Source organism: Engystomops pustulosus, chromosome 8 (assembly GCF_040894005.1).
Source record: "Engystomops pustulosus chromosome 8, aEngPut4.maternal, whole genome shotgun sequence".
In the NCBI taxonomy this organism is placed as follows: Eukaryota; Metazoa; Chordata; class Amphibia; order Anura; family Leptodactylidae; genus Engystomops; species Engystomops pustulosus.
Genome location: NC_092418.1, coordinates 86,879,962 through 86,896,661, shown reverse-complemented (window position 1 = coordinate 86,896,661; position 16,700 = coordinate 86,879,962). Strand labels below are relative to the sequence as shown.

At 35.7% G+C, this 16,700-nt stretch overlaps 1 protein-coding gene across 1 annotated transcript in view; it reads right to left on the bottom strand.

The window, feature by feature from the left end:
- The window catches only part of TTN (titin), a 222,911-nt gene that overhangs the window by 130,073 nt on the left and 76,138 nt on the right, over positions 1 to 16,700 (bottom strand). Inside the window, exons 82-108 of the mRNA XM_072122667.1 lie at positions 16,374 to 16,652; positions 15,979 to 16,266; positions 15,570 to 15,857; positions 15,181 to 15,462; positions 14,476 to 14,754; positions 14,091 to 14,372; positions 13,343 to 13,621; positions 12,412 to 12,699; positions 11,654 to 11,932; positions 11,287 to 11,565; positions 9,639 to 9,917; positions 9,166 to 9,453; positions 8,791 to 9,078; positions 7,191 to 7,481; positions 6,817 to 7,104; positions 6,609 to 6,701; positions 5,344 to 5,626; positions 5,082 to 5,265; positions 4,654 to 4,743; positions 4,287 to 4,554; positions 3,822 to 4,082; positions 3,500 to 3,709; positions 2,868 to 2,945; positions 2,719 to 2,745; positions 2,174 to 2,236; positions 1,375 to 1,443; positions 1,006 to 1,077 (exon numbers count right to left, since the gene is read on the bottom strand). Of these exons, the coding sequence (XP_071978768.1) occupies positions 1,006 to 1,077; positions 1,375 to 1,443; positions 2,174 to 2,236; positions 2,719 to 2,745; positions 2,868 to 2,945; positions 3,500 to 3,709; positions 3,822 to 4,082; positions 4,287 to 4,554; positions 4,654 to 4,743; positions 5,082 to 5,265; positions 5,344 to 5,626; positions 6,609 to 6,701; positions 6,817 to 7,104; positions 7,191 to 7,481; positions 8,791 to 9,078; positions 9,166 to 9,453; positions 9,639 to 9,917; positions 11,287 to 11,565; positions 11,654 to 11,932; positions 12,412 to 12,699; positions 13,343 to 13,621; positions 14,091 to 14,372; positions 14,476 to 14,754; positions 15,181 to 15,462; positions 15,570 to 15,857; positions 15,979 to 16,266; positions 16,374 to 16,652 (5,955 nt within the window). The remainder of the gene's footprint in view (positions 1 to 1,005; positions 1,078 to 1,374; positions 1,444 to 2,173; positions 2,237 to 2,718; positions 2,746 to 2,867; positions 2,946 to 3,499; positions 3,710 to 3,821; positions 4,083 to 4,286; positions 4,555 to 4,653; positions 4,744 to 5,081; positions 5,266 to 5,343; positions 5,627 to 6,608; positions 6,702 to 6,816; positions 7,105 to 7,190; positions 7,482 to 8,790; positions 9,079 to 9,165; positions 9,454 to 9,638; positions 9,918 to 11,286; positions 11,566 to 11,653; positions 11,933 to 12,411; positions 12,700 to 13,342; positions 13,622 to 14,090; positions 14,373 to 14,475; positions 14,755 to 15,180; positions 15,463 to 15,569; positions 15,858 to 15,978; positions 16,267 to 16,373; positions 16,653 to 16,700) is intronic.

Sequence of the window (16,700 nt, the reverse complement as noted above, 5' to 3'; positions counted from 1 at the left end):
ATAGGTAGATAGATAGACTGATAGATAGAAACAGATAGATCATATATTTATTTATATATATATATATGTATATATATATATATATATAGATATATATATATATATATATACATATATAGTTTTATAGATTTTTATCAATAAAGGTTTAAAAAATAGCAGCACTAATGACTAAAAGAATAATTATGAAATAGATAGATATAATATTAATATGGTTAGATCACATAACAATAGATAGATTATAGAAAAACAGGTTAGATTGATAGATAGAGATAGAGTAAATAAATATGCTTAGATTATAGATTTTATGAATAGGTAAATGGATATAAAGACATAAAAAGAGTAGAAGGAAGAAAGAAAATAGGGAAAATACCAATTCAAATTACTAAAAAGATAATTGTGAAAGAGATAATGATTGATATAGTAGATAGATTAGAGATAGAAAGATAGATACACAATATAAATAGATAGACAATATAAAACAACACAACAGATAAATGTTAGAGTAATTTATAGAAATACAATAAAAAATACACAGATGGACAAAGTGAAAAACAAATAGAAAGATAGACAAACTTACAAAACTATACATTAGAAAAGAATAAAAGCAAAACAAAACTATCAACGAATATGCCTTACCGTAAGAAAGAATTCTCAAGTACAAACAAGAAGACATTTAACACAACGCACGCAACAAACCACGAGGTCAGAAAATGTCAGAATATATTACTATATTCACCACAGCACAAGCTCCAAAAACATTAGGTAAGCACCAAAAACATTTAGACGCACACAAAAATAACACAAAAGATTAAAACAAATAAACCATATAAAGAAAGCACATAAAAGTAAAGGAAATGGAAGAAGAAGCAATTTTTTTTAGATATTTAGTTTTGCAGCCAAACTTGATGTTACGTCTTGAAGTTTCTCTTCATGGTACACTTGAGCCCAGGCAAAGCTAATTTTATCTGGCTACACGAGGAGGTTATACTGTCCTGTTACATTTACCTTTAGCAGGAGGTGCTGGTGCAGGAGGAGCAGGTTTTGTTGGGACTTTTTGTTTCTTGCCAACTGCAGAAACTTTGATACAATAATACCAGTAAGGATATATTGTAAAAATGTATATAACTCGATCCCTGAATTCATTTATGCATACAATTGCTATGAATTAAACACATGCACAAAGAAGGTAAAAAAAAATAAAAAATTACATCATAAAAATGATATAAAAATATGTAAAACAGTCTAGTAAGAAATCTTATTATTTAAATTAATAATATTTATATTGTACATGATCTTCGATCAGATAGCAGGCATATTATAAAATATACTTGAACTATTGGTTCATACATTTAACCCTGATATAAGGACACTTACTTTTAGTTGCTGGGACTTCTTCTCCAATATCTGGAACATCTCGGATAACTTTTACATCCGGTTTAGGTACTAGGGAGGATACATATATGTTAATCATAGTGTTAAAAATTGGAACAATAGAAATAATGACTTTCACATAACATAAAAAAGCACATGGTTAACGCAGCCTAAAGACATTTTCCAGCACAAGAAGTGATAGCATTTTACCAATGTAGGCCATCACTCACTGATCGGTGGAGGTCTAACTGCTGGAAACACCAAAATCCGGTTTCTTTCCTTCTGGCGACCGGAAGTCGGACTCCACCAATCATTATGTTATGTGATATTCTAGTGATATGACATAGCATTTGAAGCTGGGAATACTCCATTAACACGTGATTAGAATTCAGAACTCTTATACCTTTAAACTCATGAGGTAAACTACTTTGTCAGGGCCATGACATTAGCCAAAAAGATAGCATAAGTTGTAACAAATCACTTTAGTATGATGACTTTGCGTTTAGTAATGAGATCTCATCTTTTTAATGACTGAGTTAATGATGTTTTATTACACTTGTACTTTTGATGTACCTCTCTTTTGTTTCTTCACTTGCGGTAGAGGAGGAGGAAGAATAATTTCTTAGAACAGATAAATAGATACCACTTAATTATTCATCTTGTCAAACTTAAGAAGCATTATTTAAAAATCTGTGAAACTAAACTTGATAGATACTGTAGTATCGGCAACAAGAATTATATGCAGAAAGGACATAATGCTAGATAACCAGTGTGAAGTTATTAATTCATTTTTTTCACATACCTTCAATGATTGCCTCCTCTTCCAAAGGTGCAGTAATATATGGTACTCTTGTATCTGGAACATCTTATTTGAAATAAATGAATAAAAATAAGTTTATCATCATATTCCATGTAAATAGACATCATAAAAGGAAACTTTCACCTTGAAAATGCAGTCCAATCTGAAGTGATACAGTATATTATAAACTGAAATTTCTGTAGTTCTGTTTTATTGGAAAATATTTAAAATAACTTGCTTTTGAATATTTAAATCAATTTTTAATTATATTTTTGGTTATTTTGTTAACATGGCCAGTGGGCAGTCTATCTAGTGATTGACAGACTCCCTTGTTGTACAAAGGTAGATGTCAATCACTGTTCAGCTACACCCCTGGACTCCTTAGCCTAGAATGAACTAAAATTTGTATAATTAAATTACAAAATGTATAAACCCTCATAATTAGATTTCAGGCTACTCAGGTCTTTCAGCTTTATAACATGTTGGCAGATTAGACAGCATACAGAGTGTGACAAGTTTCCGTAAAAAAATAAAAAAATCTGTCTTACCTGGTGGTCTAATTTCTAACTTCATTTCTGAAAAAAAAAAAGAATTAATTAGAACACAAAACTTGACTTAAATTTTAATTACATGTAATCCCAACCTAAAAAGATGCTGAAAATGTGCCATTATCAGGAAAATGTTCATGCCCACAGACCTTTGTGTGTCAGGTACAGTTCAGCTGTACTTGTGGCTTCACCTCTTGGCTCAAGACTGGCGATTACTGAATAAACTCCTGTAGAATTGAAATGAGAGAAATATTTTACATTCATTCTATATTTATCACGTAATGTGCACAAATCTTCTATTTCTTAGCAAATCTATTCTAATCTAGCTTAATCAGTTCATCACTGAAGAGGATGTGAAAACTAGATCACATATTCCCTTATTATGGCCAAAGGGTTCATTGCTACCATAAACCTTAGAATCTAAGGCTTAGATTAAGGGGGACTTGTCAAATTATTTTGTAACTAATTGAAATTCTCATAAAATAACAAACGTGGAACATCTTTTCTCAGAACTCGACCTTACAGTAATTCCTTTAATATTCCCCCAAGAAATTATGAATAAACCGATACCTAGGTATTATACTTTAATTTTTAGTACTAGCCAATCACTGCTGAAAGTACTAAACTGCGTGATCACCCACTTGTCAATCTGAGAATTTAGGGCTATGTGAAAAGATGCTCAAGAACCATTATTTTAGGGGGAATGCATGTAAATCCGAAAAGTTGATAAATCCTTTTGAATTTTTGCTGTTTTTAATAAAAAAAACCCATAAAAACCTACCTTCGTCTTCTGCTGTGACATTATGGATAGTCATGTAATGCCAGCGGCCTTCACTCCTAAAGCTGTATTTGTCACTCTCTTGTAATTCCATTGTTCCTTTGTACCATGTGACCACAGCATCATCGAAGGACACCTCACATTCAAAGGTTGCAGATTCATGCTCACTTACGACAATGTTCTGAATAGTTTTTGTGAACTGGATTGCTTCAGCTGTAAATAATTAAAAAAATAAGAATATTTTATCTCCCATAAAAAATAATCTGAATGTAATTCCATGAAACATAAACCTTCTATCTGATATAAGCCAGACTTGAATACACACCTTCAATGATGAGGTCTGCAGTAGTTACCAGGTTTTCGTATTTGCAAGCGTACTGCCCTTGGTCTTCAGTTCTTACATCTTGGATGATGAGTTTTTGTATCTTTTCATCAACTTCTGTTCTATATCTTCCTCGGGGTTCGATTACTTTACCATTTTTGTACCACTGGGATTTCACATTTGGAATGGAGAATTCACAAACCAATGTACTGCTATATCCTTCTTTGATAGACTTTTGCTCAAGATGTTTTTCAACCTTAGGTTCTGCAAAGCAAGAATATATTTTATGTAAAATAGGCTTAAACGTGGCCATAGTTATAGGTAATACATAATACAGTCAAGCGCAGTAATGTAGGAAGATGCAAGAATTACACATTGTGCATGTTAGGTAGGTGGGGCCACTATTACAGATCTTGGCTGGTCCCAGAACTTCTATGTGGTTTTATTATAGGTATATACCATACTTACCAATGACAGTCAATTTAGCACTAGAAATGTGTGGTCCACACACAACACGGTAATTTCCTTGGTCTTCTGGTTGACAATTTTTGATTTTAAGAATATGGCGGTCTTCTTGAATGGTGATGTCATATTTATCATTGGTATCTAGTTTCACTGTTCCTTTGTACCAGGAGAGCTTTATTTCAGGATAATTGATCTTAATTTCACATTCAAAGACTGCTTCCTTCTTTGTCTGCACAGTCTGATCTTCAATGTCCTTAACCAAATTAATAGGCTGTAAAAGAAAATAAGTAACAGCCTGTTAGCACTGCTCAATCCATCGATGTTACCTATAATCACTGTAATGACTAAGCATTGGGGGCAATATGCTTACTTCAGCTTGGCTCATTCTTTGCTGGATGAAAGAGACAAGTTCATCAAATTCTTGTTCTTCAGTGCGAGTTCGTTCCTCAAATTCAACCTCCTATTTGAAAAATTATTTTAAAAAGATTTTTAATCAAATATATAAAGTCATCAAAACTTACAAAAGGGCACAAGGAGATCAGATGAAGTCAATGCTTATTTGTTGTGAGTTATCAGATTCCATTGTTTGAAGGCAAAAGTATAAGCAACGGAGCCCTGCAGTACTGGGATCTTTTGAGAATAGGATTACGTATATATATATATATATATATATATATATACAGCAGCCAAATAAAAGGACAACAGATTGAGGCTGTATTAAGGAGGTGAAGCTACATAATAAAACCAAAAGATGTCTGTATAGTTATATGGAGGTTTAATAAGCAGCTTGTGTCATACCATTCTGCGGCTCTCCTCCTCTCTGCTTGCTTTCAGCAGCTCGAATGCTTGAAGTAGGCCACGGAAATCAGTTATGCCATACATACGGGCATATTTCTCATATTCCTTTGGATCGACATTTTTAAGCAGTTCCATGATATCAATAGCTTTCTCTTCTTCTTCTTCCTTCTTTTTAGTTGGAGTTCTAAAACAAAGATGTTCAATAAATGACCTTGTATGGGTATAGATACAAATTCACAACGTCTCATACAAGTATACTTACTTTTTCAGTTTTGCTCTGAGGTCGCCCTCCAGGGCCTCTTGTTTTCTCTCCTCAACAGTCAAGTTAGTGCTGCACTCGATCTCACCATGCTTATTAACAGCCACACATCTGTATTGCCCAGAATCAGTTTTGGTGACTTCTTTAATTTCCAGTTTAGCTTCATCTCCTTTCTGTTGAACAATGATACGGCCGCCATGGTTGAGCTGTCTCCATTTGCCCTTCATCCATTTCACGTTAGGAATGGGATCACCACCAACTTTAGCAATGAATGTAGCTGTACCCTCTGTAAAAAAAATAAGGATATGTTACATACCCTTGTTTGGTATCTTTCTAATTGGGTCCCTCCAGCACATAAACAGTAAGGGGCTCATTTATCTTTATTTTTTTTTCCCGTTTTCCTGTCTTTTGTCAAATTGTTTCACCATTTTGGGGACATTTTGAAATGACATTTATTTTTGTCAGTAAGGCACATTTATCTTCTATTCCAGATGCGCTAAATTATGCAAATTTATCATTTAAAATTGTATAAAATTTGCAACATTTTTTGGCGCAAAAAAACCATAGTTAAGGAAAACTTAAAAAATGGAATTAAGTGTCTTGAGACATTTGTGCGATATTTTTGAAACATTTGTAACAAATGTCTCAAAAAGAGATCTGAAAAGAAAAACCAATCTAACAAAAGGAAAAAGTTGGAATGTGATAAGTGAGAAATTACCAAAGAAGCAGGTGGAAAAAAGACTAGCCAAAACAAACAAGACTTTGTAAGAGGATGGACCTTTGATACATAGATTGAAGAGTGTTTCTTTTGGCCTCCACTAGAGAATATACTATTAATATACCATTTTTTAATGTATACAATAATGTCTAAGGCTACATTCACACTGCCATATGGGGTTCATATATATGTCCACCATAGATGACAATGGATGCCTGGCACCGTACAGGAGCAATACGGTGCAGAACATGTGCGGCACCGCATTGTTCCGTAGCTGGGAGAAAGATAGGACATGTCCTATCTTTCCCCGGAATAAGACATTGTGCCCCATGTTTCTCTAAGGAGAGGGGTGGGGGTGAGCGGCGCTCATCCCCTCCTGCTCTCCCTGGTGCCGACATGTGCCCAAATCTGTATATGTCAGAGGTTTTAGCCAAGAAATCCTACTAAAAGAAGCCTTAGATAAGAACTGCAGAATATAGACGTAAAAGTATCTAAAAATTGGCAAATTTGTACAAGGAACCAAAAAGAAGGTGAACCACTTTTTACTTACTTTCTACAATGGATACGCTGGATGGTTCAGAAACAAAGAAGAGCTTTCCAGCAATTGGTGCCTTCTTTACTGGTGCGGCTGCTGCTGCTTTTTCTTAAAAAAGAAAAATATATATATTGGATTTTCACCAATTCATAATAAAATGCTTCCATGACACGTTTTCTTTGTTAATCAACAAAAAAACAAATAAAATAATGAATTGTTGTACCTGTGACAGTAACTTTGCATTTGGTAGATTCGCTTCCTGCAGAATTGGTTGCTTTACAAACATAGTCGCCTGCATCTGTCTTAGCAGCAGTTTTAAGTTCCAATGTTGCAGTTCCCCGAACGAAAGTGACGCTGCAAGTGTTAGAAGACTTGATCTCGCGTCCAGACTTGAGCCATTGAATCCTGATGGGCTGTGATCCTTCTACATGGCAACTGAGCTGTAAGCCTTCTCCCTCTGTGACACTTACCGGTGACAGTGGCACATCAAATACTGGTGGTTTTTTGGGTTCTAAATGGCAAAGAGTCAAAATAAGTTAATCATTCCAATGCAGTTTTACTTTGTCTTATATCACAGTAAATCCACCGCAACTTTACCTTTAATAAGTACCGATGAGGTACAAATGGCACTTCCAGCATCATTAGAGACTGTGCAGGTATATAAGCCGGCATCTGTCTGGCTGGATTTCCTAATATTCAAAAGAACCACATTGTTCTTGAATGAGATTTCATGATTTGGTGACTGTTGAACTTCTTGGTTATTCTTCAACCAAGACACAATCAGTGGCTGTGAACCAGCAACACGACCTTCTAGTTTAAATCCATTGCCTTCTGTCTCTTCAACAGTTTCTGAAAGTTTCTTAGTGAAAGTTGGGGGCACTTTACGTTCTGTAAATAAAAGATCCCCGTTATAATAATGGTTATGTCTAAGCTATTCTTATCAGATTAAAGTTTACAATCTTTAAAGGGGTTTTCCAGTTCCTGCTTCTATGGTCCTTGCAGCATTCTGTCTATTTTTTAACCTCAATGACATGCTAAGGATCCATGTGACTCCTATAGCTTTCATGAATTTAAGCATAATGTTAGTGACTTACGTTGGTTAGTATTAGAGAATGTTGATCATGAGAATGAAGAAACTAGGAAAAATAAATTACTCCAACGTGAGGTATTTTGGATCACACAATTAGACACCTTGTATCCACTCGGCTTGAACGAACAATGTAACTTTAATGTATTTTTATGATAAGATAGATTCTTTCATTAGCGTGCTGTCATATCATTGTTTGACAGGTCTTAAAATGTTAGTTGTTTTGTACTTTATGCATAGATGTTAAAATGTTAAAATACGTAAACTTGTTTGTATATAAGGCACATCCTGTCATCACGGCGCATGTCTGAGGAAGGAGGTTCCCCTCCGAAACGTCACGACACACCGGACTTTGATTGTCTCAGTAAGGAGCCACCGCTGTAAACGTGTGAACTACTTTATGGACTTTGGCAACACACTTTGAAGTATGGTGATGTACTGATGCCTTTATGTCTTATTTATGATGAAAATATAAAGATTGTTGTTTACATATGTTCGGTCTCCTGGATCAATTTTAAAATGCTGTTATAGTACAAGGAGTGAGAGCCTTGTAAGGAGTTTACCGATGTTCACACGTTCAAACAAACACTAAAGAGCACTAAGGCACTTTTGTTTTGGACTCCTATAGCTAATCATTAGCCTCGGTGGTGAGGCTCGAATGGGTGGCATGAGCCAAATGAGGCCACTGATTGTCTGCAGCAATTATGTTAATATCTGTACACCAGACCATTGGGAACGTTGTTTCTGAAACTGTAATCTCATTTCATCTAATTTCCCTTTTCAGGGACCTTTTATATTTAGTATTAGCACCCAGACATTTGTTTTATACCAATTGTGAGAAGATATAAAATCAGCAAGATAATTTCAGAAGATAAATGGAACTAAATGAGCACTGACGGAATTGCTATATTGTTAATCAGTGCTTGTTTATGGGCAATTTTGAAAGAACCTAATATTTTTTAATCAAATAAACCTAGCTCCTAATATGCCTAATGGATGAACTATGCAGGGTTCTGATAAAACATAAATACATATGTTTAGCCTATTCACTAATATAAAAATACATGTATAGATAATTATATTTAGTATTTTGTGTCCAGAAATACATACCCTGTACGTTAAGCTTCACTGTGCAGGAATCTTTGCCCATGTCATTGCTGGCAGAGCAAGAGTACTGCCCAGCATCAGCCTTATCAGTTTTAACAATTGTTAGCCTGGTGGTATTTTCCATTTGAGTAACTTTATAGTTTCCTCCAGTTTTAATTTCTTTATTTTCTTTTGTCCAGGTAAGTTTGATTGGCTGACTTCCTGTCACATGACACTCAAATTCTGCGGGATCTCCAACTGGAACATCCACTGGTGAAGGTTTAACATCAAAGAATGGTGGATTTCTACCCTCTAGAAAGTATAAGACATGTCAAAATTACCAACACTGTACAGTATATAATGCAACTGTTAAAATATAAAAATAGACAACACACAAACCTGTAAGAATGAGTTTGGCATTAGAGGAGGCAGTGCCAACAAAATTGGTAGCCGTACAAGTGTACTGCCCAGCATGGTGTCTGCCAGTTTGTAAGATTTGAAGGGTAGCAGTTTTATCTATATATGATGTCTGAATATTATAGTCATCTCTTATTAGTACACCATCTTTATACCATGAAACCTCAATAGGTTCTGAACCAACTATTTGACATTCAAATGACACCGATAAGCCAATAGTTTCCTGTATGTCCTTCACTTTTCTTGCAAAGGAAGGTGGAAGAATACGCTCTGCAGAAAGACATGATGCAGTAAAGATTGAATAAAGATGCACTGTTTCTAAATACTGCATGGCGCAAAGAAAACTGCAGGAAGCCATAAGCAGAAACATTATCATTGTACTTCGTATTCAGTCACTTACCAGAAGTCCTTTGCTATTAATTAAAATCAACATAAATTCTAAAAAAATGTTTTACCTTGTACGGTTATGACTGCAGAAGAAGAAGCGTCACCAACATCATTTTCTGCTTTACATATGTATTCTCCAGAATCCTGAAGTTCTGTTTGCGTGAGAACAAGGGTAGCAACATTGTTCTTGAAATGCATTTTGCAGGCATTAGTTGATCGCAGTTTAGTATCACCCTTATACCAGGACACTTTAATCTCGGGTGTTCCTTGAATTTGACATTGTAAGGATGCAGCACCACCAGCTGTCACTTCAACTGATTCAAGTGGTGTTAGGAAATATGGTGGTTCTAGAAGGCAAGGCATCAAAAGTCATGTTTAAAATATTCATGAAAATAGTTTAGTCAAAATACTATGCTACCCTATGTAGGTCCACTCTCCTTTTATCGAAAACAGCATTGTTTGACCACAACAATCAAAATATACATCAGGCACATGGGTCCGAACCTATCAAGGCCTGGCTCATTGGAACATCACTTGATGATCCCCCAGTTACGCATGTTGTGCTGGGTAAACCAAGATGATATTAATTCTATGCCAGGTCCTGTCCGCTGTAAAATGTGCTATAACCTGAGCCAGGAAAGCCTGGCATAGGCTATAGTTAATGCATAGTTAATGCAGGCGCCCCGGAGCACAGTGGAATTGCAACTTTTTCATGGCTCTTACCCCAGAAATCTGCCATACAAGTCATGATAAAAAAAACCATAATTTATGAGTCTGATGTATTCATAACAAAAGTGCTGACCACATCTCTCCCTTCACTCCGGGATGAGAAGATGTGGATATGCTTTACTCATGAACACAACAGATTCTTCACTACGGGTCCTGTGTATTTGAGCATTCCTATTAACCAAAATATTTTATTACAGTTTTGGATACATGAATACTACGGGGGAGATTTATCATTAGGCAGGATTTTGAGCAGTTGTCTATGTGTTAAACTGGCAGGTTTCCAACAGTTGGATTTATAGTCCGGTGTATGTGCAGTGTTACATGCCTTCCTATGTGAGTATCAGCTGTGTGTGCTCTATGCAAATAGACTGCACCAGTTGCACGTATGTTTAAAGGGGTATTCCCATATGTGCATTCACATTAAATTAAATGAATTTGTCATATGTAAACATTTCTTTAATTGGATGTTATTAAAAAAAAACTTCCTGTGTGAAGATAATTTCTCATAAATGTAATGATATGGTTCCTTAGAAACAATACTATGTCCTTAGCTACGGCCACCTCTGCTGGAGTCATTGCACATCTTATTGAAGAAATGTTTATGGCAAATTAATGAAACTGAATGTGAATGCCCAGATGAGAATACCCCTTTAACATCTGCTCAATTTCTGCCTTTTTGCAATGTTTTTGCAAGGTAAATTCTCATACACCTCAAACATAAAATTGAGCAAAAACTGAAAAATTTAGAAAAAAATTCCCACTGTAGTAGCAATGGACCCACACACACCACCTCCTATGTGGTGTAGTTTTGGGATTGAAAAACAGCAAAAATGATGTTTGCGCAAAAATTTGCGACAAATATATGCCAAGAAGCTACATAGGACTAATGATACCCCCCCCCCCCATGCCTTTAAACAGGATAGCCAATTGCATTAAAAAAAACCTAGATTAAATTAAATAAGAGTATGACAATACAAGGATGCATACCTAATACAGATACTGATGCTTGGCAGGTGTCATGTCCAATTGCATTTTCTACATGGCATGTGTACACGCCTTCATCATCATTTGTGCATCTTGAATACTCCAGAATGCAAGATTTGTCTGTTGTAGTTATGCTACAACGGTCTGACTGAGCAATCTCCACACCATTCTTCTTCCAAGTTGCATATATTGGAGGAGTTCCAGTGTAGGTGCATTCCAGAACAATAGGTTTACCTGTGTTTGTCTGATAATTAGAAAGCTTCTTCACAAATAGAGCGGGTTCTATAAAAAATGGAATAGTATAATGAGCATTTTATAACATTAATGAATTAAAGTTTTACTGTAATATTTTATAGTATTATAATCTAACCTTTCACAAGGAGCTGAGTTGAACAAGAGTCCTTTCCAGCATCGTTACTGACGTGACAAGAATAATCTCCACCCTGTGAGCTGCTGACATTGTATAGCTCTAGCACTGTAATAGAGTCAGTCAGAGTAATATTGCAATTGCTGTCTGGCAAGATTTCTTCACTTCCTTTATACCAAGAAACCTTGAATGGAGGTGTTCCACGAAGTACACCAGCAAATGTTACTGTGGCTCCTGGACGGACTTCAACAGGTTCTGGCTTCTCAATAAAGGATGGTGGCTCTAAAAAATGAAATAAAGTGAATTTTTAGTGGCTGAAAAGCAAAATGACAATTGGTCATGCCTCATGCCTCGTATGGCAGTTTTCCGGTGTACGAGACATGAAATGTTGCAATTCCTCGGCCAGGAATTAGCATCTACCCCCCTCCCTTCTTTCCACCTCTGCTCTACTACTCTACTCTACTATTCTGTTCTTTGAAAACTCCAATTTGCTTAATTTACTATAGTCTGTGTCAGACTGGTGGTGCAGGTTTTAGCTGAATTCTATGCCAGGTCGGAATTGATGTTGAATTAATCTGGGCATGGGAGCCTCTTTGTGTAATGTGCCATTGGAGGAACATTTATCCCCCCCCCCCATTGACTATATATTACAAAAAAGTCCAAAAGCCTTCCCCAATTATATAAAAAATAAAATGGCACTAATGAGTATATAATGTGAAAGTTTTCAGCATAGAAATAAATATACTAGTTAGACAACTAACCTTTAACCGACAAAACTGCACTGCATTCATCAGATCCAGCAACATTGGTAGCATGGCAGACGTAGCTTCCGGCATCTGATTGTGCCAGATCGTTCACTTTCAACAAGCAGGTGTTGTCTGTAAGGGCAGTTTGGTATTTGTCACCACTGATGATCTCGTTGCCATTGAATGACCAAGAAACAAGAATGGGTGGTGATCCAGAAACTTTACACTCCATTGAGGTAGTGGATCCAAGAAGCCCATATGTTTCCTTTAGCTTCCTAGTAAATGATGGAGGAATAATTCGGTCTGTAAAACAGAAAAAAAAAAACAAAATGTGCGTGAGTATGGTTCATTTACAAACAAACAACAATCTGAGGACCATAATGGCGAATATCATGATGTATAAAATATGTGTATGATATATAATATCAGTAATATATATTTTATGTCAGGTAAAGGTATTTTGGCCAAAGTAACATATCATTTTGGTAAATGCTGGCATTTGAAATATAATTATATCAGTCTCTGCAGGGGGAATTTATGAATTTGTGTCCAAGGTTTGTGTTTTTGGACCCGACTTTTGTGGTGTTTTGCACTGGGATTTTACATTATTGCCATAATGTATTTGGTGCGTGTCAGAAAAAACACTCAACATTCAGGAAGTGGCTTCGAATTTGATAGACTTGCTTCTCTGTTTGTGTAAATCTGCGGCAAAAATTGCACCAAAAATAGGTGTTGGGAAACTAGAGGTGCAGGAAAAAAAGTCGAAAACAAAAGCTGCACTCAAATTAAGCATCAAAAAAGTATGAGTGACGGTAAATAGAGGTTTTTATGGTGCTGGCACTCTGCAAATCTTTTGGAATGGGCACAAAATAAAAACCCTGGTATTGCAAACAGGTGCAAGCATTAATAAATTCCCCCCAGTGTTTTTACATATCATAAATCATACCTGATATATCAACTGTTGCTGTACAGCTGCTCTTGCCAACATTGTTTTTCACCTCAAACACATATTCACCGGCATCAGCTTTTCCAGCAGACAATATTTTAAGACTAGCAACCTTGCCAAAGAAACTTATTTTGTATTTCTCATCAGTTGAAAGTTCTGTTCCATCTTTAAACCAAGTAGTTGCTAATTCTGGAGTTCCACCAACTGTGCACTCCAGTGTGCAAGAATCGCCTGCTGTGACCTTGATTGGTAGAGGTTTTTCAACAATTATTGCTGGTTCTGAAAAGTTAAAGTTTGTGTAATTAAGAAACAAGAAAGCAGAACATGTTTCAGTATTGATGATATTTAAAGGACAATCTACCACCAGATCAAGGATTGTAACCCAAGCACACTGACATGGAGATGTGTGCCCCTTTTGGCAGGATCTGTTCTTCTTTAACCTTCCTATGCCCTTGTTTTTAAGAAAAAGATGCTTTAAAAGTTATGCAAATAAAGCTCCACAGGTGCATTTGCATAATTTAAAAAGCCTTTTTCGTAAAAAAATAAAAGAAGCACAAGAAGCTAAAAGAAAAGCAGATTCCGCCAGAGTGGGTGCACAACAGAATGTAAGTGTGCGTGGTTTACAATCTTTGATCCTGGTGGTAGATGTTCTTTAAGTATAATTAATAATTAATTGTATTCAAGAAATTATTTTAAAAATCTATATGAATTTCCAGAGGAGATATAATTTTTTTGCATAAACACAAACCTAGAACTGATAAGTTTGCAAAGCATTCCTGTGAACCAGCTTCATTTTTGATCTGACAGGTGTATTTTCCAGTATTCTCTGGCTTGGTGGATGTAAATTGAAGAGTTGCAATATTGTCTGAGAATGAAATGCTGATATCTTCACTTTCACGAACAACTTCATCTTTGTCCTTCAGCCATACAACTGTTATAGGCTGAGTACCCTCAACAACAGCTTGAAGCTGAGCAGGCTCCCCAACCACGGAAGTGACATTTTCAATCTTCTGCACAAATCTTGGAGGTTCTAAAAGAAAGAAAAATCTTATGAGGATTCTGATAAAGGATATACATTTTGTTAAAATGCTTTGTGAAAGAGAAACCAAAGAAGTTTTTGAGTTTTTACCAACCTTTCAGCTTAATAGAACACAAACAGGTGTCGCTCCCAACATCATTCACTGCTTTACATTGATATTCACCAATGTCACCAGCATCAATTTTAAGAATGTGAAGAGAAGCAAGATAGTTTTCTGTAATGATCTTGAATTTTTTACTGCTCTTTATCTCTCTTCTATCTTTGAACCATGTCACTTCAAATGGAGAAGTGCCTTGTAATTCACACTTAAGAGTTACATCAAGTCCTTTTAATGTCAATATAGGTTCTGGTTTTGTGATGAAAACTGGTGGCTCTAAAATACCAAAAAAAGTTTGAAATTTTAAATATTTTATTACTTATTTTACTTTTTTTTCCAAACAGCAGGATTTATTTCATTGGCTTAAGATGAAGCAATAGTGTAGTGTCCAATAAACCTCCCATAAAATAATATATGTAGTGGGGTGAAGAATTGAAGATTCAATAAAAAGTGTGCAATCGGAGAAAGTGCCAAGTAGCTTAGATTATAGAATATTTATGTAAGAATTTTAAGAATTATTATCTAGTTTGATCATGAAGATTTAAAGTAAGAAAATTGAATAATAAGAAGTAAGTTATGAAGTGGTGCTACTTTTGTTACATACAAATACTGTATGCTATTCAAAAGATATTATACTCTGCACAATGCAATTACCCAAGATTTCTACTATTAATTCATTCTTAAAGACTAAGATATCCTTACCTTTCACTTTAAGTGATGTGCTACAGCTGACGCTACCTGCGCCATTGTGAGCTTCACAAGTGTAGTCTCCACTGTCTTCAATGCTGGCATCAGTTATTTCTAGCACAGCCACATTGTCAGTGAAGAACACGCTATATTTTCCACCATGTTGAATCTCTGCATCATTTTTAAACCACACAACTCTTATCTCTGGCGATCCACTGATTTTACATTCAAACCTATCAGAATCGCCTTGTTTGATGACCTTTAAAGATTCCAACTTCTTCACAAATCGTGGGGGTTCTTTTGAAGAAACAGATAAATATTATGATATAATGTATGACTTAATTACATAAGGACTATCTGTAAAAATTGCAATAAAGTATCTTTAGAAGAGCCCTAAGACATACCTTGCACTTCAAGAGAGGCTGTGCAAGAGTCTTTTCCTACTTCATTGGTGGCATAACAAGTGTAGGTACCCGAATCAACCTTGCTGACTTTAAGGACCTTTAAGTGAGCTCTGTTGTCAGTAAAAGAGATCTTGTAATTTCCACCAGGACGAATTTCTCTATTGTCTTTTGCCCAGGAGACTTTGATGGGATGTGTTCCAGTGACGTGACACTCGAAATTGGCAGCTTCACCAAGTGGTACATTTGTAGATTCAGGTTTTATATCAAAAACAGGAGCAGATTTGGGTTCTGGAAATAAAACATAAAAGATATATATATATATAACATGTTTTGGAAAAAATTCTTTAATAAGCCACTTCCCATAAATGGAAGGTTAAGTAAGATGTTTTACACATTTGTTTCAACAAACCTGTCAGAGTCAGTTTAGCACTGGAAGATGCTGACCCAATAGGATTTGAAGCCGTGCAAGAATATTGACCAAGATGGTCAACACTAGTGGTCACAATATGAAGAGTTGCAATGTTGTCAATATATGATGTTTGAACATTATTGCCATCTCTCAAAAGAACACCATCCTTATACCAAGAGGCCTCAATTGGCTCAGAGCCATTGATTCGACAGTCAAAGGTAACTGGTGAACCAATAGTTTCTTGAACATCCTTAACTTTCCTGGCAAATGAAGGTGCCACCTTACGTTCTGCAAAAAAATAAGTTTTAGCATTATAAGTGCTTTGTAAACCTTATGTTTTTTATTACCTTGTATAATACACTTTTAAAAAAGATTTTGAAGAAAGAAAATTTCACCTTGTACAGTGAAAAGAGCACTGGAAGAAGCAGTTCCAACAACATTTTCGGCTTTGCAGATATATTCACCACTGTCGGCCTTCTCTACCTTATTGAAAACTAAAGTTGCAGTATTATTTTTAAACTGCATTTTGTAAGCTGGGGTTGACCTCAGTTTGGTGTCTCCCTTATACCAAGAAACTTTTATTTCTGGAGTTCCTCCCACTTGGCATTGCAAAGAAGTAGATTCTCCAATATTAACTTCCACTGGTTCCAATGGTGAAATGAAATATGGTGGCTCTAAAGAATAGACAATGGTTACAGGAACCATTAAAACAGTATCAAGAA